General features: G+C 51.2%; 1 protein-coding gene across 50 annotated transcripts in view; it reads left to right on the top strand.

The window, feature by feature from the left end:
• The window catches only part of CTBP2 (C-terminal binding protein 2), a 173,262-nt gene that overhangs the window by 124,566 nt on the left and 30,085 nt on the right, over positions 1–18,611 (top strand). For 19 of the 50 annotated variants that reach the window (XM_077947823.1, XM_077947819.1, XM_077947835.1 and 16 more), the window contains one exon: positions 10,933–11,187. The exons of 29 other annotated variants lie outside the window; for them this stretch is intronic. In XM_077947823.1, coding sequence (XP_077803949.1) covers positions 10,933–11,187 — 255 coding nt within the window. Of the gene's footprint in view, positions 1–8,735; positions 11,188–18,611 lie in introns of those variants that run through there. 2 more of the 50 variants (XM_077947817.1, XM_001084570.5) reach the window with 1 other exon arrangement.

The following is an 18,611-nucleotide window of genomic DNA, read 5'->3' as shown; positions in this document are numbered from 1 at the left end:
CACACACACACACACACACACACACACACTCCCTCTAGCTTTGAATTCTCACCATGTCTCTATTGTGTCAACTACTTGTAGAATGTTCTGTATTGATATGCAGAGAGCCTGTCAAACTGTTTTTTCTTCCCACTGCCTACACGCGAGGACACAGGGACTTCTGTGTCCCTTAGGTTTGTTTTCTTTCTGGAATCAGGCAGGCCTCTCCAGGATCCCACTGCAGGTACTCCGGTGGAATCTGAGCATCACCCCTGCACAGATACTTCTACAACCTTTCCCTGCTTTCTAAGGCCTGTCCAGCCCCTTCCTCCTTGAAACTTTCAAAGCAAGAAAAAGTGGCATGGAGTTTGATCACTCTGTATGCCCAGAATCGGCCGTGGGGATTCACCCCGCCGTGCTGTATCTCTACTCTGGGAGCAGGACGCAGAGAGTCTTTGGGACTCCAGCCAAATGAGCTGGAATAATGGCCTTTCTAGCCGACGTAAAAGCCAGATTTTAATTTTTTTAATGTAACTCTTTGAGTTTGATATTTATAATTTGTTTCTTTGGTTTTTTTTTTCTGATGCCTACTATCAAACAATCCTATAATACCATATAAGAATTATTACGAAGGAGCCCCCTTATAACACAGGCTGATCAGAATAAGATTGTGGTCTCCTCATTCTCAAGTATAATTGAGGTTTTCCTATCTGCTTAGTTTGCTGACCTCATTGACATTGTGAACTGCACCAGCTGGAGGGTTTTAGTACCTGCCTTATCGCATTATGCCAGAACTCGTTTGGTGTGCCCCAAACATTTGTTGGTTAGAGATGAGGGCTAGCTAACAATCACTCAGCATTGCAAAGGGAACCCAGAAGAACATCTTGCAGAGCCCTGGGTTTGTAGAACTTAATAAACCACAATGGCTGTTGTTGGTGGTAACTTTTTGTTAGAGTTTCTTCTTGTGGGTTACGACAGAATCAGTCCGTAAACACTGCTCCCCTTTCCTATTGGTATTGCGATCACAGCTTGAAAAAAGTACACGTTTCGTTTTACTGCCTTTTGTTCGAATGTGTTAGAGACGTGGAAAATGGTTCCGAGGACGATATCAGCTGAGTTGTGATGAGTCCCCTTGTAACATGACTCAGGGAGGCTGCTTCTCCGTTTCCTCGGCACAAATAAAAGGGGCCTCTTCTTAAATAAACAAACTCATGAAACATTCCTCACCTCTGGAATGTTCTCACGACCACAGAGAATAAAAGGAATGAGGGCGATGAGCTGGTTGGATGGATGTGAGGAAGGAGACAAGCTGGTTTCTATGAAACACACAGATAGTTAGAAATTCTGGGAATCTCGTTCTGCGTCATCTTTGTCATAGACGAAAACGAGAAGTCTTGAGAAGATGCTGCCAGGGATGAGGTGGAAGGAGCTGCCCCAGTGCTTTCTTCTGTGTCGTGGGCTCTTCTGCTCTTCCCAGTGGGTTGAGCTTGCCATTGTGGAAGCACATCTCAGTGGGATGTGCCCCCAAGCAAGGTCATTCGTATGTATAAGGAACAAAGACAGGTGCCTCCAGGTCGCCAAGGTTACCCGAGTGGTCTCGAAGTCCAGAGGGAGGCTCTCCTTCTTCCGGCAGCCTCCTTGCCTGGCAGACACTCATCAGAACCTCCAGGCTGAGAGCGACTTTCTCTTCCCCCAGGAAAGAGCGAAATCCACAGAGTGTTGACAAATGGTTTTGTTTGGTATTTGAGATTTTATTTGTTTTTGTTCTGGGTAGCTGTTTTGTTTTCACCTCTTTGTCAAAATGCATTGTTAAATCAGGACTTGTTTTTGTTTTTTAAAGCACTTTGAGCACTTTGTAAAGAAACAAGAGTTGAAGCCTGCCTATAGGTAGTCCACCAACAGTTCTAATAAATAACTTTAAATAGCCCCAAAATGTGGATTTTAAAAATGGGATTCATAATGTTGCTATACATTATAATTATATGTTGGGATCAGGCAATTATACACATTTCCAGCAATTATGTGATTAGCTGTAATTGCATTAGCTATGTAAATATACAATAGTCAACTAGACATGCCTTAAAACTCCAAAGCACAAATGAACATACCCAAACAATCTTACGCAAAGGTAAAGGTTCAGGAAACAGTCAAGGCGAAGCTTTACAGGCAAAAGTGCACTTGCAAGGAGTAAAATTTCATGTTTTGCCTTATCTGTCCCTGGCTTTAAGAGAAACTCAGAGGCCGGGCGCAGTGGTTCAAGCCTGTAATCCCAGCACTTTGGGAGGCCGAGACAGGCGGATCACGAGGTCAGGAGATCAAGACCATCCTGGCTAACACGGTGAAACCCCGTCTCTACTAAAAAATACAAAAAATTAGCTGGGAGTGGTGGCAGGCTCCTGTAGTACCAGCTACTCAGGAGGCTGAGGCAGGAGAATGGTGCAAACCTGGGAGGCGGAGCTTGCAGTGAGCCGAGGTCCGGTCACTGCACTCCAGCCTGGGTGACAGAGCCAGACTCCACCTCAAAAAAAAAAAAAAAAAAAAAAGAGAAACTCAAAGTGAGGACCCCTCCCTAGGGAACCCCTCACCCGACCTGTTCCTCCACCAACTCTGGGGTTGGGGTTCATAGACTGCCCTCCCTTTCTACAACTGTGAATCAGGTTCAGTGTTTTATTTCTCTTTGTTACTCTTTTCTCAAGCACAAACATAAGCTTCTCTTTGCACTGGTCAGTTCGGTGATGGGCGGATGCCTTCATACTCACCACTTTTTTCTAATAGCAACATATTAAGGCTGCTTTGCTTTTACTTTGGGGGCCAGGGATGTGTAGTGCGATTAGAGTCAGTGGCTGGGATTTGGGGGTTCATCACCATCTTCTAGCTTGGTTCTGTGGCTGCGGTTTTCAGCTCCTGCCCCTACCACAGTGAATCGCACGGTCTCCCACCCTCTGGTTGGTGGTGCCCTGTCTCCGTCGATGATTGAGTCTAAACCTCCCACAGTGCAGCCCCGGAGCTCCTGGGCCCGGCTGCCCGGGGTTTTATTCTCAGTGCCTGCCCTCTCGGTCCCCACACCTTTGGGGAAAGAGCGTCTCTGGTTTCAGGCCGAGTCAGTGCCTTGTGGGGAGCAGTGCCTGGTTGAGGGGGGGCCGGGAGGGGCGGGCAGGGAAGGAGCGCCTCAGGGGGAACAGTACATACCCGTATTTGGAGGAGGCCCCGGGGTAGCCAGACAGCAGCAGACGGCAGCGTGCACGGGTGCAGAGAACCTTCTGCGCTCTTCACACAACTCAACCTAATTGACAGGTATTTGGGGTGACTGTGAACCAGAACCCCAACATACATTTTGCTGCCAGCTTCTTGCCCTCTCTCCTTTTCCAGAATGTACAATGTTAAGCTGTGAAATGAGACTCCTCTCTGATTGGTTTCTACTGCTTGGCTCTCTTGCTACTAAAGCCCAGGCACCTTGGCTTGCGTGCTCGAGGGCGTTCCTCTGTCTCTGTCTGGTCTCCATCTACAGAGTGACCTCACGTGCCTTTCTCAGCCCTTCCACATCCAGCAGGAGCCAGGCTGAGCACCCCGGCTGGGCTGTGAAGACACCGAGAGGAAGGAGCGTTCTGGGTGTCGAGCACCTGGGCACAGTGGGATCCCACACTCCCTGTCCCTCCAGCCTGTTTCTCATCACCTGAGGGTTTTGTTTTCCGCGCTCCGGTTGAAGAGATGTCTGTGCCAGGAGGGTCCCTCCCTTCCCATTTGCAACCTGGGGGATGGGTGACACGGAATTTTTCCAAGACTTGGGAGTGAGGCGGAGAGTCAGTTCTTTTGTGTCCGCAGAAAGGCTGACTGTCCCATCAAGGCCTGTGTGCTGAAACTGTCGCGTGCAGGCTCAGGTCCCTGTCAGGCGGCCATTCATATTTGGGCAGTGGATACTTTGCCTAGCTTAGTGTCCACCGTGCCCAGGCTTGCAAATGGGGCCGTTTGGGCTTTGATGTGGGCTCAGGCTCAGAGGGCTGAAGTGGTTGTGATCGGGGCGGGGGCGGGAGGGGGGCTTCTGGGGACTGTGTCCATGTCTCTGTCATTTTTCCCCATCACACCGTACACTCCCTTGAGGCCAGCCGTCCATCACCATCGAGTCATAGTCGACAGTTTGATTTACAGCCCGAGTGTCAAACGAAATGAAAAGCACGTGATGAATGGAGGGAGCACATGCCGTGGAGGGAGGGGTGCGCTCTGCTCGCAGGTCGGGGGCTCAGCGGCCATGCCGTGGTCTGTCTCTGCAGGCACATGCATTCTCTGGATTATTTTTGGAGTGCTTTTCTCATCTTGATGAGTGGCAGATTTTTTGGACTAAGGACAAAGTGACAGAATTGGACTGAGAAAGCTTCATGGGGGAGGGCTGGCTGAGCCAGCCCTGATTAGGAGCATTGCTAACAAAACCAGACGAAGGAAGAAGTCCTGGGACCTTCTGATCCCAGGACAGCCAAGGAGACCTCAAAACAGTGGAGTGTGATGGGGCGGGGCACCGTGGAGGTGAGGTGGAGACTTTGGGAATCTGCAGGAAAAGCTGCTAAAGAGTGGAAGGGGGTGGTGTTCATTGAGCACCTACTGTGTGGAGCATCTCATGCCAGGTGCTGTCCAGAGCTGAGCGAAGAAGCCTCTTGAGGTCAAGTGTGTTCCATTGCTAGAAATGGGAAACCTGACATGGTCCAAGGTGAGGCCTGTCCTGCATCCCAGCTGGGGTCCCAGGGCACACTTTGGCACCACCAATACTTTCAAAATGGGCCATGCAAGAGAACGAGCTTGCTTTTTTTATTTTGAAACCCCATAATGAGTGGTAATCAAACCTAATTTTCACAATGCAGTTCTCAGGACGCTTTACAATATAGGCAAGAAATTGAGTCAGAAGCAATGTGCAGGCCTTTGTTTTCACTTACCATGGCTAAATATTGAGAGACGCGAGGGCTGGGGCTTCTTAGGACGCAGCTAATCTGGAAAGGGCTGGGTTGGTTCAGACACTCCACGTCACTCTCCTGACTTCCTTTGGTGCGTTGCGCGGGTGCCCAAGCCTCTGCACTCCAGGCCCAGAAATTGGTGAAGGCACTCAGTGTGCAAGCAAGGGCGCAGTGCCACTCGGCCCCTTTGATAACTGAAACGATGTCTGGGCAGTTTTGCTAATTGTTGCTGTGTGCTTGTGTGATTTAGATGAAGGCTGCTTTAAAACCCAGCCAACTTTGTGTTTGCTGTGTAACCAGTGCGTTCGGTGTAGTCTCCTACCCTTTGCATTAGATGAGCCAAGTTGGTTACTTTGGGCTGAGGACTTCGGAGGCAGGGGGTTGATGAGAGGAAAGAAAATTTTGTTTTTTTGTTTTGTTTTGTTTTTGTTGTTGTTGCTGTTTTCGTTTTTGTTTTTTGAGATGGAGTCTCGCTCTGTTGCCCAGGCTGGAGTGCAGTGGTGCAACCTCAGCTCACTGCAACCTGAACCTCCCAGGTTCCAGCGATTCTCCTGCCTCAGCCTCCCAAGTAGCTGGGATTACAGGTGCGTGCCACCACGCCTGGCTAATTTTTGTATTTTTAGTAGAGATGGGGTTTTGCCATGTTGGCCAGGCTGGTCTCCAACTCGTGGCATCAGGTGATCTGCCCCCCCTCAGTCTTCCAAAGTGCTGGGATTACCACACAGGCGTGAGCCACCGCACCCGGCCCAAGAAAACTTTTTTAATGGCACAAATTCCACAACACTTACCTTGACAGAAACATACAAAAATCCACCACAGGCTGTCCACATTTAAAAGCAGGAAATGGGTATGCCATAGGCCAATTTTTCTGCCCTGTGTCTGCTAGAAAACTGTTACCCGCTAACTTCTGCAGCCTCCCTGGGGAGGTGCTGGCTGTGGGAGATGCAGAGGACACTGTGGTGGCTCCGTCCTGGGATGCAGCAGGCACCGAGGAGCCTCCTGAGATCTTATTTCTGCCATCACCTGCAGAGCTGCCCTGGCCCTTCGTGTCGGTGGAGGTAGGACCAGGGAATGGAAGCCCAGGCAGGTGCTGGACACCCCCTGGGGAAGCTGTTCCCTAAGTTGGGGTCTGCTGCCTCCTGAGAATGAGCTATCCCCTCATAAGGCCTTGAGACAGACCTGGCAGCCCAGCGAGTGGGCAGGTGACAGCACAGCTACGAGGGACATGCCACTGAGCCAGAGACTCTCATGTCACTGCAGCCTTCAGCCTCACTGATCCCACCTGATCTTGTCTTTCTGTAAAAGTGAGAATTAGACCCCAGAGTCGTGTTTTCCCACTCATTTCAAGCAGTTTCCTGCATGATTATTCCAGTGGGAACATGAAATGCTTGTTGGCAGTTTGTCCAAAGGCTGCTGTTCCCAGCTTTTCTGGAACTTTCTGGATCCATCTCTGGAATTGTCTGGGTCTCTATAGGTCTCTGTTGTTGGTAACTGACACCTTGTGTTGCACATGGACTTCGGAATTGGCTTTGGGCGGACATTGCCTGTCTCCCCGACATGGCTGTCGGGTTATTCTACACAACCGGCTTTTTCTTGGGTTCATTTTGTCTGCAGGAGAGTTTGGGTTTATCTTTCTTAATTTTCAGGAGATGATTTTTCTGCTATACAATCATCTTATTTTTACTTGACATAATTTCTATAGAGAGTGTTTTGGCAGAATTAAAAAATGAAGCCCATGAGATGTATTACTCTAATTGGTCCCATCTCACTTTTAGTCAACATGAGAATTTTTCAGAAAAGCAGTCCTTTTTAAAAGACTGTAGTGTGGGGGGTGTGTGTGTGTGTGTGTGTGTGTGTGTGTGTTGTTTGTGTAACCAGAGTGTTTGGAAAAGTGTGAGTCCAGTTACAGGTGTTCTTACCTGGCACGGGAAAACATCTGTCATAATATTTGTCAAATCTCAGAGCCTTGGCTGTGTGAGTTTGGGTGGTTTCCAAGCAGAACAGGTTGGAAGCTGATAGAAATGGAAGCTGGGCCTCCTGGTCCAATGGGAGGCTGACGCCGCCCCAAAGCACATCTGCCCACATCTGCCCCTGCTCCTGCCATCACGCTTGAACACCAGCTCAGGAACCTCCCTAAGAATCATTACTGGTTTCTTAGGAGTTACCAGGTAAACATTCTTCTATAGAGCCCTGTTTCCGTTTGAGAACTTGCTGAGCTGAAAACCAGATAGTAAATAAGCGGGTGAGTCAGCAGAGCTACCTTACCCTGCTTCAAAAAGACAGCATGGGGGATTTTCCTGGAATGCTCCGAGTTCATCCACCCATCTTTGAAGGGTGTGCCTGCACCCTGAGTGGGGTTACATAGTACTAACACCACGTAATGTCACGTTGTTCATTACAACAAGGAGAGGAAATTAGCAAAGTGGCTTAATCCTGAAGTGTTGGCCGGGCACAGTGGCTCACGCCTGTAATCCCAGCACTTTGGGAGGCCAGGGCGCGTGGATCACCTGAGGTCAGTTCAAGACCAGGCTGGCCAACATGGTGAAGTAGATGGAGACATGGTAGTCTCTACTAAAAATATAAAAATTAGCCAGGCATGGTGACACACACCTGTAATCCCAGTTACTTGTGAGGCTGAGGCAGGAGAATTGCTTGAACCCTGTAATCCCAGTTACTTGTGAGGCTGAGGCAGGAGAATTGCTTGAACCCAGTAGGTGGAGATTCCAGTGAACAGAGACCGTGCCATTGCACTCCAGCCTGGGAAACAAGAGCAAAACTCTGTCTCAAAAAAAAAAAAAAAAAAAACATTAGGGCCGGATGCGGTGGCTCATGCCTGTAATCCCAGCACTTTGGGAGGCCGAGGCGGGCAGATCACGAGGTCAGAAGATCAAGACCATCCTGGCTAACACGGTGAAACCCCGTCTCTACTAAAAATACAAAAAAAAAATTAGCCAGGCGTGGTGGTGGGTGCCTGTAGTCCTAGCTACTCAGGAGGCTGAGGCAGGAGAATGGCATGAATCCAGGAGGCGGAGCTTGCAGTGAGCCGAGATCACACCACTGCACTCCAGCCTGGGCAACAGAGCGAGACTCCGTCTCAAGAAAAAAAAATACTAGTATTTCTCTTTAGAAGATTCTAAGTAGAGTGCCAGATTGAGAGAGATGTGAGTGAGGAACAGCACTCTTGGGTTTAAAGCTTGCAGGTATGCATATTGTCTCATTTTAAAATGCTTTCAGTGTGTATAGCCTTTGTAGCTTCCTAATCACCGGCTTTTATTTTTGCTGTGAATTCTTTGTCATGGGAATCCTGCAGGGCAGGAACCTACCGTGTTAGTCTGGGATGTTGCTTCTCTGGGACTGTTCTATATGTTTAAGGAAATGTCTTAATACTTTGGGGCGCTCCTTTATCTAAATAACTGCTCTTCTTTGCATTATTGCGCCGAAGTCCTTTGTGGACTCTGAAAGCTTAATCCATGTGAATACGGAAAATCATCTGCAGGATCTAAGCCTGCTGGAATTAGGCTTTTCTTTCTGACGTACCTAAAAGAAGATGAGATATTCAGATGCAGCCGCTTCCCAGTTTTGCTTTGCAGTGTAAGGTTTAGTCGCCCATCCTCCTGTTCCTGTGACCTCTGTTGCAGTCACTTTAAATTCCAGATTACACACGCCCTTCCCTGGCACACACACCCTTCCCCCAGCCCCCCGCCCCACCACTGCGGGAGTATGAGCGGATCTGTGTTTCGCAGTAATAAAGTAAAGAATGCATTTGGGCTTTGATTCACAACCAGAGAGTCATCTCAAAGCCAGATCTTAGTATTATCAAAGCATCAGGTTTCAGAGCTGGCCCCTTTTTTGGGCTAGACATCCATGGCCTAGGATCACGTGTGGACCTTTTTCTGTTTATCCACGTTTAATTTGTGTTTAGCTGTGCCATGGATTAATGTTTCATCGCGGTGGATTAAGAGTGGACTGACACTGCAGCAGCCTTATTTTGCTTCTGTTGCCTCTCAGGAATCAGTGGTGGGGGTGGGAGCAGCCCTGTCCAGAGGGGGAGACAGTGCTCATCCTAAAAGTACCCTGCTGCAGAAGGGGGAGTATAAACCCGAGCTTCAGTGTGGAAGTAAATCCCAGTTGCAGCTTGGGAGGGCTGGATGGAGCAAGCTGCCGGCTTCATCAGTCTAACGAGATGTCACATGGAACAAAGCTTTAGGGGTTTTATTTAGCTCCTAATCCTCATGCTGAGAGAGCCCCGGTCCATGTGAGCACACCAGCTAGGAAGGGGGACCTGGCAGGCTGGGGACAGCCTCCTCTCTGGGACTGAGCTGTAAGGAACGGACCTCTCTGGCTATCATTGGGGAGTGAGGCAAAGTTACCGTGAGTCTTATGTTTTGTCTGCTAAGGTTTCGGAGTATTAATAATTTAGGCCATGCTTTGAAACAGAAAACCCCCAGTTGGTTGTCCCTGCCGTCTCGGAAGGGTTAGCACACAGCCAGGTCTGTGTTTGATGTATGTAATTGAAGATTTATAAAGAAAAGCTTCTCCTCTGCCTCGTCCGCAGTCATTTTTTTTCCAATGCCAGTTCCCAGCAGGCATATAAATATTGGTCGTTCTCAGAGCTGGGATGCTGCCGGGTGGTACGAGGGCCCCTGGGAGAACGCCGAGTCCCTGCGGCCTCTGGGGAGGAGAAGCTCCCTGACGTATGGCACGGCAGAGGGGACTTGGTTTGAGCCAAACCACCGACCACAGGACGCTGCCCTGCCCGGGGCCGCCGAGCCCTACCTGTACCAGGAGGCCGTTTATAACTCAGTGGCTGCAAGAAAGGGGTCTACTCCTGACTTCACCTTCTACGACAACAGACAGGCAGTGATGTCTGGTCGCAGCCCCCTGCTGCCACGGGATTACTACAGTGACCCGTCTGGAGCTGCTAGGGTGCCCAAAGAGCCTCCCCTCTATCGAGACCCAGGAGTCAGCCGGCCGGTCCCCAGCTATGGAGCACTTGGCAGCAGAACGTCATGGGATCAAATGCAAGGCCGGTCACCTGCCCTGCAGGATGCCGGTCACCTGTACCGAGATCCTGGAGGTAAAATGATCCCTCAGGGGCAGCGGACACAGAGCAGGGCTGCATCCCCCGGGCGGTATGGACGGGAGCAGCCCAACGCCAGGTATGGGGCGGAGGCGCCTGCCTACCCCCCCAGCCAGGTCTTCAGTGACATCGGCGAAAGACCCATTGAGCCTGCCTCTGCCAGACAGGTGGCCCCGACGTGCCTGGTTGTGGACCCCAGCTCAGCTACTGCCCCCGAGGGCAGTACAGGGGTGGCCCCGGGGGCCCTGAATCGAGGCTACGGGCCTGCCCAGGAAAGCATCCCGTCCAAGATGGCTTATGAGACTTACGAAGCTGACCTGTCCGCATTCCAGGGTCCTGGTGGCAAGAGGACCGTGCCCCCTGAATTCCTGGCCTTTCTGCGGGCGGAGGGGCTGGCAGAGGCCACGCTGGCAGCCCTACTACAGCAGGGCTTTGACTCCCCAGCCGTCCTGGCTACCTTGGAGGATGCAGATATCAAGTCTGTCGCACCCAACCTGGGCCAGGCCCGTGTTCTGAGCCGCCTGGCCAGCAGCTGCAGGACCGAGATGCAGCTGCGGAGGCAGGACCGGGTGGGCCCCCTGCCCCGGGCGCGGTCCAGCAGCTTCAGCCACCGAAGCGAACTGCTCCATGGTGACTTGGCTTCTCTGGGCACTGCAGCCCTGCAGCCCCAGCCTGCAGGTCCCCTGCAGACAGCAGCCCCCCGAGCTGGAGACCCGGCTCGCCGCCCCTCCAGCGCACCATCTCAGCACCTCCTGGAGACGGCGGCCACCTATTCTGCCCCTGGCGTGGGTGCCCATGCCCCCCACTTCCCCTCCAATTCCGGGTACAGCTCTCCCACCCCTTGCGCCCTGACAGCGCGTCTGAGCCCCACGTACTCCCTGCAGGCAGGGGTGGCCTTGACTAACCCGGGCCCCTCGAACCCCCTTCACCCAGGCCCCAGAACAGCCTACTCCACAGCATACACGGTGCCCATGGAGCTGCTAAAGAGGGAGCGCAACGTGGCCGCCTCTCCGCTGCCCAGCCCTCACGGCAGCCCCCAGGTCTTGCGGAAGCCAGGTGCGCCCCTGGGGCCATCCACCCTGCCGCCAGCCAGCCAGAGCCTCCACACACCTCACTCACCGTACCAGAAGGTGGCCCGGCGCACAGGAGCGCCCATCATCGTGTCCACCATGCTTGCACCAGAACCAAGTAATACATCCTCCCCGCCTGCCCTGCCTGGGGACCTGGGGGGAGCAGGGGGATGCGGGGTTGTGGAAGTTTGAACATAGGATGGCAAGTCCTCACTCGCCAGGCCACACACACACACACACACACACACACACACCACCAAACAAGAAGGATGCAGCACTGTGACCAGTTGACACGGCTTCTCTTAGGTTAATCAGATTTGTGTATCAGGCCAGATCTGCTGGGGCAGCAGTGCCCTCCTGTTCTTTAGTTGAGGTCGGGTTGATTTGTAGATTTCCCATGACAGTGGTATAACTCAACTGTGTTTCTTGGAGAAACTCAGAAGTCACTCAGAACAGACTGCAGCCTTGAGCTCACAAGGGGTGGCCTTTTCTCTAGTTCACGCTGGGGAGCTTTGGAGAAGGCAGGAATGTTTCATCAAATGCTGGCTCTAAAGCGTGCATCCTCCATTTAGAAGGGCGTGATCGTGTGAAAACGTACCTCTCACGGGTCCGCACGTCATATCGGAGGCAGTGATTACCCACCGTGGAGATGAAAATGTGTGTGTTTGCATACTTGTGGGTTAAACAAAGCAAGATGTTGAAATCCCTCAGAACTCTCTGTTTCAAAAACAGATTTAGTCTCTCATATCAGAAAATACAGTTGGGAATTCCGCTTGCTTGAAGGGAAGAATATATTTCCAAGTCCAGGAAAGGGAGAGTTGATGGTAGGTGGTTTTCTTCCCAACGTGTGCCAGGTGTAATTTATGGCGTGTGTTTCCTTGGACATTGTACATGAAGTCCTAGGTGGGCGTCCTCAGAACACCATTTAGAATTTTTATTTTAACTCTAGAGTCTTGACCAAAAATTTAAAATGTAAATCAGTTTTCTTCCTTTCAGACATACTTCTTTCCTCCCCGCCTGCCTCCCCTACATAATTCAGAAAACAGAATCCTTTTCAAATGATTTTTTTTTTCCTGAATAGCTTGTGAAAAACAGGATGAAACAGTAAGATCTACCTTTTTGAAAATAGCCTTGAAGCAACTGTAGGCGGGGACCAAGGCGCCGGACCTCACAGCCCTGCAGAGACCCCCTTAAGTGTCTCTGCCATTGCTATGTGGCCCTTCTGCTATTAATATTACCTCCTAGAGGTGACCTCCAGGCATTTTGCTTTTTGTTTCCAAGTGGAGACTGAGCAACTGGCCTGATTTTCTGTTTTGTCGTATAGATTCTGGTTTTGTCTCATGGATTTTTTCAAGTCTGATCACATCATTATTTGACTTTCTTGAATACATGTGCGGCAGGAGGGACGTCAGATAATTTTTCCGAGGGCCTATGCCTGCTCTCTGAGTCAAACATTCTTTCTTTGCAACCAACTAATTTGCATGGCGATGACATTTGTTGCTCCAGTAATTTCATCTGATAATGGCCGGGCTTGCAAAGCGGATCTGAAAACATATTCCTTAATTATGTGTTGCTAAGTGACGGGAGGGTTTGGTCATAATCACAGAAAGATTATCTCCTCACCCAAGTCGTGGAAAGGTTTTGCTGAAGGAGGACCTGTAAGATTGCCTTCTTTTCTTTTCTTTCCTTTTTCCTGTTTATTTTACACTTGCCTTTTAACGAAAACATTCACCGTTATTTGGGTATGGAGTGAGGGGTATTATATAAGTTGTTTGCAGTGTGATTGTTAACACGATGTTTTGCAGACCGGAGGATATTGATTTTTACTTAATTTGCGTGGCAGCGAGCCAGTGCCAGGGAAGTCTGCAGGCAGAAGCCAGCCAGCAAATCAAATGTCTCTGTTCAGTGATCCACCCCATAGCTGCAGTTTTCCTCCTCGTTCCTTATCGTATGTTCATCGTGGCTTTACTCCCCACACCCTGTCGGGAAGGGGGCAGGGGCTGGCGTCTCTGGTAGTGCTTCAGCTGTGTACAGGGCCGTACATTTTGTGTGGCAGTTTCCGTGGAATCCACAGGCAGATCTGGATCTGTCGGAGCCAGCAGGGAAAGTAGATGGTGTGTGTGTGGAGGATAATGTTTACGTTTCAGGAAAGCACAGGTTGGGCAGTCCCAGCGGCCTCTGGTCCAGGACGCGCGGCTATCTGGAAATCCAGTGTTGCTCGTTCGGGACGCCACCAGCATGAACGCATCTTCGTTCTGGTGCTGCCTAACTCGAGGGCTTGCATCCCATCGGAGGGACAAGGAGCTCTCTTCTGGAAGTTGACTCTCTTCCTCCCTTCGGGACAGGCAGTGTTGCAGTATTTACAATAAGGTGGTTTGGGGTTTGGGGATTGTTTTCAGTATCTGTTTTATTTTCGTATGCTTTGGCTATTTTTAACATATGTTTACTTTTTCTCAGTCTATGAACTACCTGCCTTATCTTGGTGGGTTTTGTGCGTATACGCAATAGGCTCCTTTTTCTAGTCCAGTCCGCTGACCAGGCAGTCCAGAGTGACAACGTGAGGAGGGCATATGCCGCGGGGACCCCAATGCGGCCCACCAGCCCCGGTGACATGGACAAATGGGGGCTCCTCAGGCTCACGTGAGTGGCAGCACCTGGCGGGTGGTGGGGTCAGCTGTCGCTCTCAGGCTGACCTGGCCGGCTATGGCACGAGTCACGGAGCCCTCCGGCGGTGGCTGCGAGCCAGCAGTCTCCCCGTGTCACGTGCTATCACCCGAGCCCTGCCAGCACCAGATGCAGCGGGGAGCATCAGAAACAACGAACGGGGCTGCGGCCATTTTCATACCTTTGTCTTCACAAAATACAGCCAAGCCTGCAACCTGCACAGGGCTCAGCTCAGGACACACCCTGGGGGCAGAGTTTCAGATGTGAGAAACGCAGTCCCATCCCAAAGAGCCACAAAAAGATCTTTCTGAGCTTTTTCCATTTTCTTCCAGTCATTTTTCTTGATGCAACTGGATTAATGGGGCACATGTGACCCCTGTCTGGTTGCTAAGGTCACTGCCTGAAGACTCTTCAGGATCGGGGGAGGAGCGTGTGGTCTGTGTGAAGGGGCTGTTGAGGCTGATGGTTGTGACAGTTATCTGTCACCAGAGCTGGTCACTCGCATGGCTTCTTTTGGTGTGGCCTTGGTTTCCAGCAACTGGAGGTGTGAACTCTGGTCTCCTGGGTAGAAAGCACCCCCATCAATAATTTTAGCCCTATCTGCATAGAGGGTCTCCCCCATCGGCCCGCACCCCTGCTACTGAGTCCTCATGCAGCCTTGCCTCTTGTTGAGGCTCCCTCTGCACCTTGAGATCTGTGCTGGGGCAGAGGACACACTGCTCTTGAGGGTCTTGACCCTTAAACCTTCGACTGGCTTCCCCTGTGTCAGAGCACAAGGACATTTGGGGGCGAAGTCCAGGGGCTGTGACCCCAGGCTGGCCCTGCAGACCAGCAGAGGGATGAGTGCAGCCCTTCCTGTGTGCTGGCCATGCGGTCCAGCCAGGGAGAGTTGTAAGGGAGCCAGGAAACCTCTTTCTGGCTGCCCCCAGGATCCCCGAGTCCCAGACACAGACCACTGCCCTGGGCAGGGCCCAGCGTGAGCTCGGGGGCTTGTTCACTCCTTCCGTCCTTACTGACCTGTCACCTGCTCTTCCTTCCTTCCTTCCTTCCTTCCTTCCTTCCTTCCTTCCTTCCTTCCTTCCTTCCTTCCATCCATCCATCCTTCCATCCTTCCCTCCTTCCCTCCTTCCTCATTGACCTCTCCCCTGCTATGTGCCAGGCCTGTGACTGGATGTTTGGGGCTCCCAGGTGGGCAAGACCCAAGGCTTGTGTTCAGGTGCTTTCTGGTCTGGGGGCCAGGAAAGGCAATTAATAAAAGGACAGTTACTGTGACTATGAATAGCAGGGACCAGGATGGGGCCTGTGGAGCACCTGGAGCTCCAGGGCTGCCTGGCCACTCCTGTGCTTGGAAGAGCATCCCTACAGCGCATGTGTGTGCACCGGCAGGGATGCAGGAGGAGGGCGGAGCTCAGCACCGCAGCCAGACTGGGGCCAGGGGAGAGGACACCGCCCAGGCTGGCGTGGGGCAGGTGGAAGTGTGTGCGTGAGCTGTCATGTGCAAGGGCAGCTAAGGGCCTGACTGGTGTTTTGAGACTCCCTGTGGCATCTCTTTTCTTGCAAAGTAATCTATACCTGCATAGTCAAAACATTACAACATTATGGAGCCACATAGCCAGGATTCTGCCCCACCCCGGCCTGGTAGAGCCAGAACCTCGGCACGGCCTCCCTTCCAAATCCAAGAGGAGCTGAACGGTTCCCAGGTGCTGACAGCTCAGCCTTTTCTAGCAAAACAGTGAACACACCCGACATCAGTGAGCTCTGCGGGTCTTCCCTTTGGCTTTTGTACTTGATCAGTCATTGGGTTTCATGGCCCGGTGTTCTCTGCATTCAGGGTGCCCCTGGGCAAGTCAGCTGCTACTGGCCTCTGTGCCTCTGAGGCCCTGGTTGTGGCTGATGCCTGACCTCCTGAGCCTCCCAGCCCTTCTTGTGAACTTGCCAGATCACCCTCTACCTTCTTTGCAGAGCATCAGTGATCGTCCCTCCCTCCCGTTGCTGCCCTGAAGTATTCGCATCTTGGTGTGCCCCCCTTACCAGACTGAACTCTGTGAGTGCCTGAACCTGGCCTCGCCCTTTGTTCATGGAGCTCATTCTGCTAGGCTGAGACTGGGTTTCTTGGTCCCCTTTCAGGCTCCTGGACGTGCTGTGGACCCCAGGAATATGATTTCAGCCCAGGAGCATAAAGTAGTTGAATGCATGTCCCGGAGGAGTGCCACCTGCTTTGTGTTTGGGCAAGTGTGTTGAGTTCTCTGTGCTTCTACTTCTATGTCTGTCAAAGGGGGTAGGTCTTGAACCTGCTTCCTGTGCTTCTGGGAGAGCAGTGAGCAGAGAAGGAAGAGAGTGCTTGCATGTTGAGGTTGGAGCTGCCTGGCCTCAGCAGGGAATGGTGCTTTTCTTGTTGTGGTTGACCCTTGGCCTCTTCTCACACAGGACTGCTGAGGTCCTTGGGGTCTCGGGGGCCAAACTTGTCCCCCAGCTCTGCCTCCTTCACAGCACTTCCTCTGACCCCTTGGGTGTGGATTTCATTCTGTCCATGGAGGACATGGGGTGAACCACACCCATACAACTAGACAGCCCCGCTGTGGTCCTCAGTTTGGTGCAAAGGCTGCTGTCCTAGGCCTCTGTCTTGTTAAAGCTTAGTGAGTCTTTTTTCAAAAGTGGGTATCTGGGCATTTTCTATAAGCCCACATTGCACAAAGTGTGTCCTCCGCGCTGGTATGTGGGTGATTGGACCAGGAGTCTGGCCAGAGAGTAACGTGGGTGCTTGGCATCAGCTGACTGGGGTTGCAAGTCTCAGGCCTTCTGCCTAACAGGCTGGGCTCCTGGCCGCATCTGGAGGGCTCCAAGGGGGAAGAGGTCGACAAACGATTTCTGCTGGGCATGGTGCAGGACTCAGAGCAGGTGGTGAGTGAGGTTGGCGCTTGCTGTTAGTTTGAAGGAATTGACCCATGTTTTCATGGCAGACCGTGTCAGCCAAGACTGCTGCTGGGACCGTGGCCAGCTCTGCCCGCATTCCAGTCACCAGACCCTCTTCTGTATGTCTCCACAGGGCCCGCGTTGACTGGCCTCCTCATGTCTATAGGGGCGTTCCATCTTCTGGTTTCGAAAACAGTTCCACATGGAGTAGGGAGATCTTGACCAGGGGACCCTCTGCTTTCTAGGAAGCAGGTCATGGGGTCATAGCTTCGGTTTCTAGATAATAGTTTTGTGTGACTGTGCGGTCCCCACACCATCCCCCCTGCCCGCACTGAGTGCTCTGAGAACCACATCACACCTGGAGCTCTGTGCATTGCCAAGCTCAGGGCCTCCTAAACCCCTCCAGGGATTATTGCTCCTCTGAATCTTTAAAAGCTGTTGATCTTGGCCGAGGTACAGTTCATATTTTCCTGGAAGGTTTGCAGAGCCAAGGGCATAAGTACCTGAGCAGATTCCACAGACCAGGTGAGTGGCCCCATTTTCACCTGGCCATAAAAAGAACCAACAGTCCCCTACGCTATTTTGCTTTAACTCTACTTTCAAATGTGGTCTTTGCTCTTGAGTGTCTGGTGTCCATCCTGGGGCTCCACAAGTCACATTTCAGCTCTGTCAACCTCAGTGCTTGAGTTGAGGGTCAGAATTCCTGGGTCATGGGGCCCAGCCTTTTTGGTGTCAGGCACACAGTTTGGAAATATTTCTCCCCCGTTCTGTGGTTGTTTTTTTCAGTTTCTTGATAGTGTCCTTGAAGCATGAAAATTTTAATTTGGAGTCTTATGTATTTACTTTGCTTATGCCATTGGTGTCACATCTAAGAAACCATTGCTTAATCGAGGGTCATGAAGATACACTCTTATGTTTTCCTCCAGGAATGTTACAGTTTCAGCTCTGACATTGCGGTCTTGATCTACTTTGAGTAAAGTTCTGCATATGGTGTGAGGTAGGGGTCCCATTCAGCCAGTTGTCCCAGTGTTTGCTTTGTGCTTTGCAGAAGCTGAGCTGTGGAGAGCTGGGCTGGTTAGAGCAAAAGTAGAGCTTCACACCAGACTTCTTACATTTGGAAACTAACATTCTAAGGAAGAGAGACGTATTTTTTTTTTTAAGTGAGAAAGTCAACATATATTAACAGGAAAGCTTTTCAGGTGTTTGGCACAAATGTATTTACCCCTAAGAGCATATGAAGCAAGAATTCTAAAGCTTTTTCACAGATTCCTTGCTCATACGTGGGAGAGGGTTTTTTTTGTTTTGTTTTGTTTTTTTAATCCATAACTAATTAGCCCATGTTAGCGATGTAGAAACGAGTGTAATTAAACGTGCTGTTGTCAGGTGTGTGTTCCCCACTCTGAGGCTGGCTTCAACAAAGGGCTTTCTAGTTGTTTTTTACATAAAGGATAAAAAAAACTAGCCTCCGTTCACTTTTCTTGCCCCCTCCAGTGGGAGGGAGGAACTGCTGAAGGAACAGGAAGGTACACTGTAGTTAAATTTAGCCCAACAGCAGCTTTCAGCATGTGAATAAAACAACTTTTGCCAAATTGTTAGGAGAGCAAAAAATCCAACCTAGAAACACCTGTCCCCATCGAGAGGGTGAGCGGCCCCTTGGAGAACTCATCCCAGGAGGGTTTGCAAATGTCATTGGTACATGGGGCAGCTGTGTGACCATTTGAGGGAGAAGACTGTGGCTGAGTTAGTACCCTGGGTGTGTTCCACCAGAAGGGGCAAGAGTAGGAACCCTGAAATGCAGTTGTGTGGGGTACCAGTGGGGTTGGCGGGGAGCACGTCCGCAATACCAGCTAGATATGAACATGGTGCCTCCTCAGGACTGGTGGGGTGCACCTACCCAGGTGGCCCATGGAATGTGCCTCTTGCCCCTTTGCCAGGGCCAAGGTAGGGGAAACCAGCCTTGAGAGA

Source organism: Macaca mulatta, chromosome 9 (genome assembly GCF_049350105.2).
Source record: "Macaca mulatta isolate MMU2019108-1 chromosome 9, T2T-MMU8v2.0, whole genome shotgun sequence".
NCBI lineage: Eukaryota > Metazoa > Chordata > Mammalia > Primates > Cercopithecidae > Macaca > Macaca mulatta.
The sequence above is the reverse complement of the archived record's forward strand: the minus strand, read 5'-3'. Positions and strand labels throughout refer to the sequence as shown.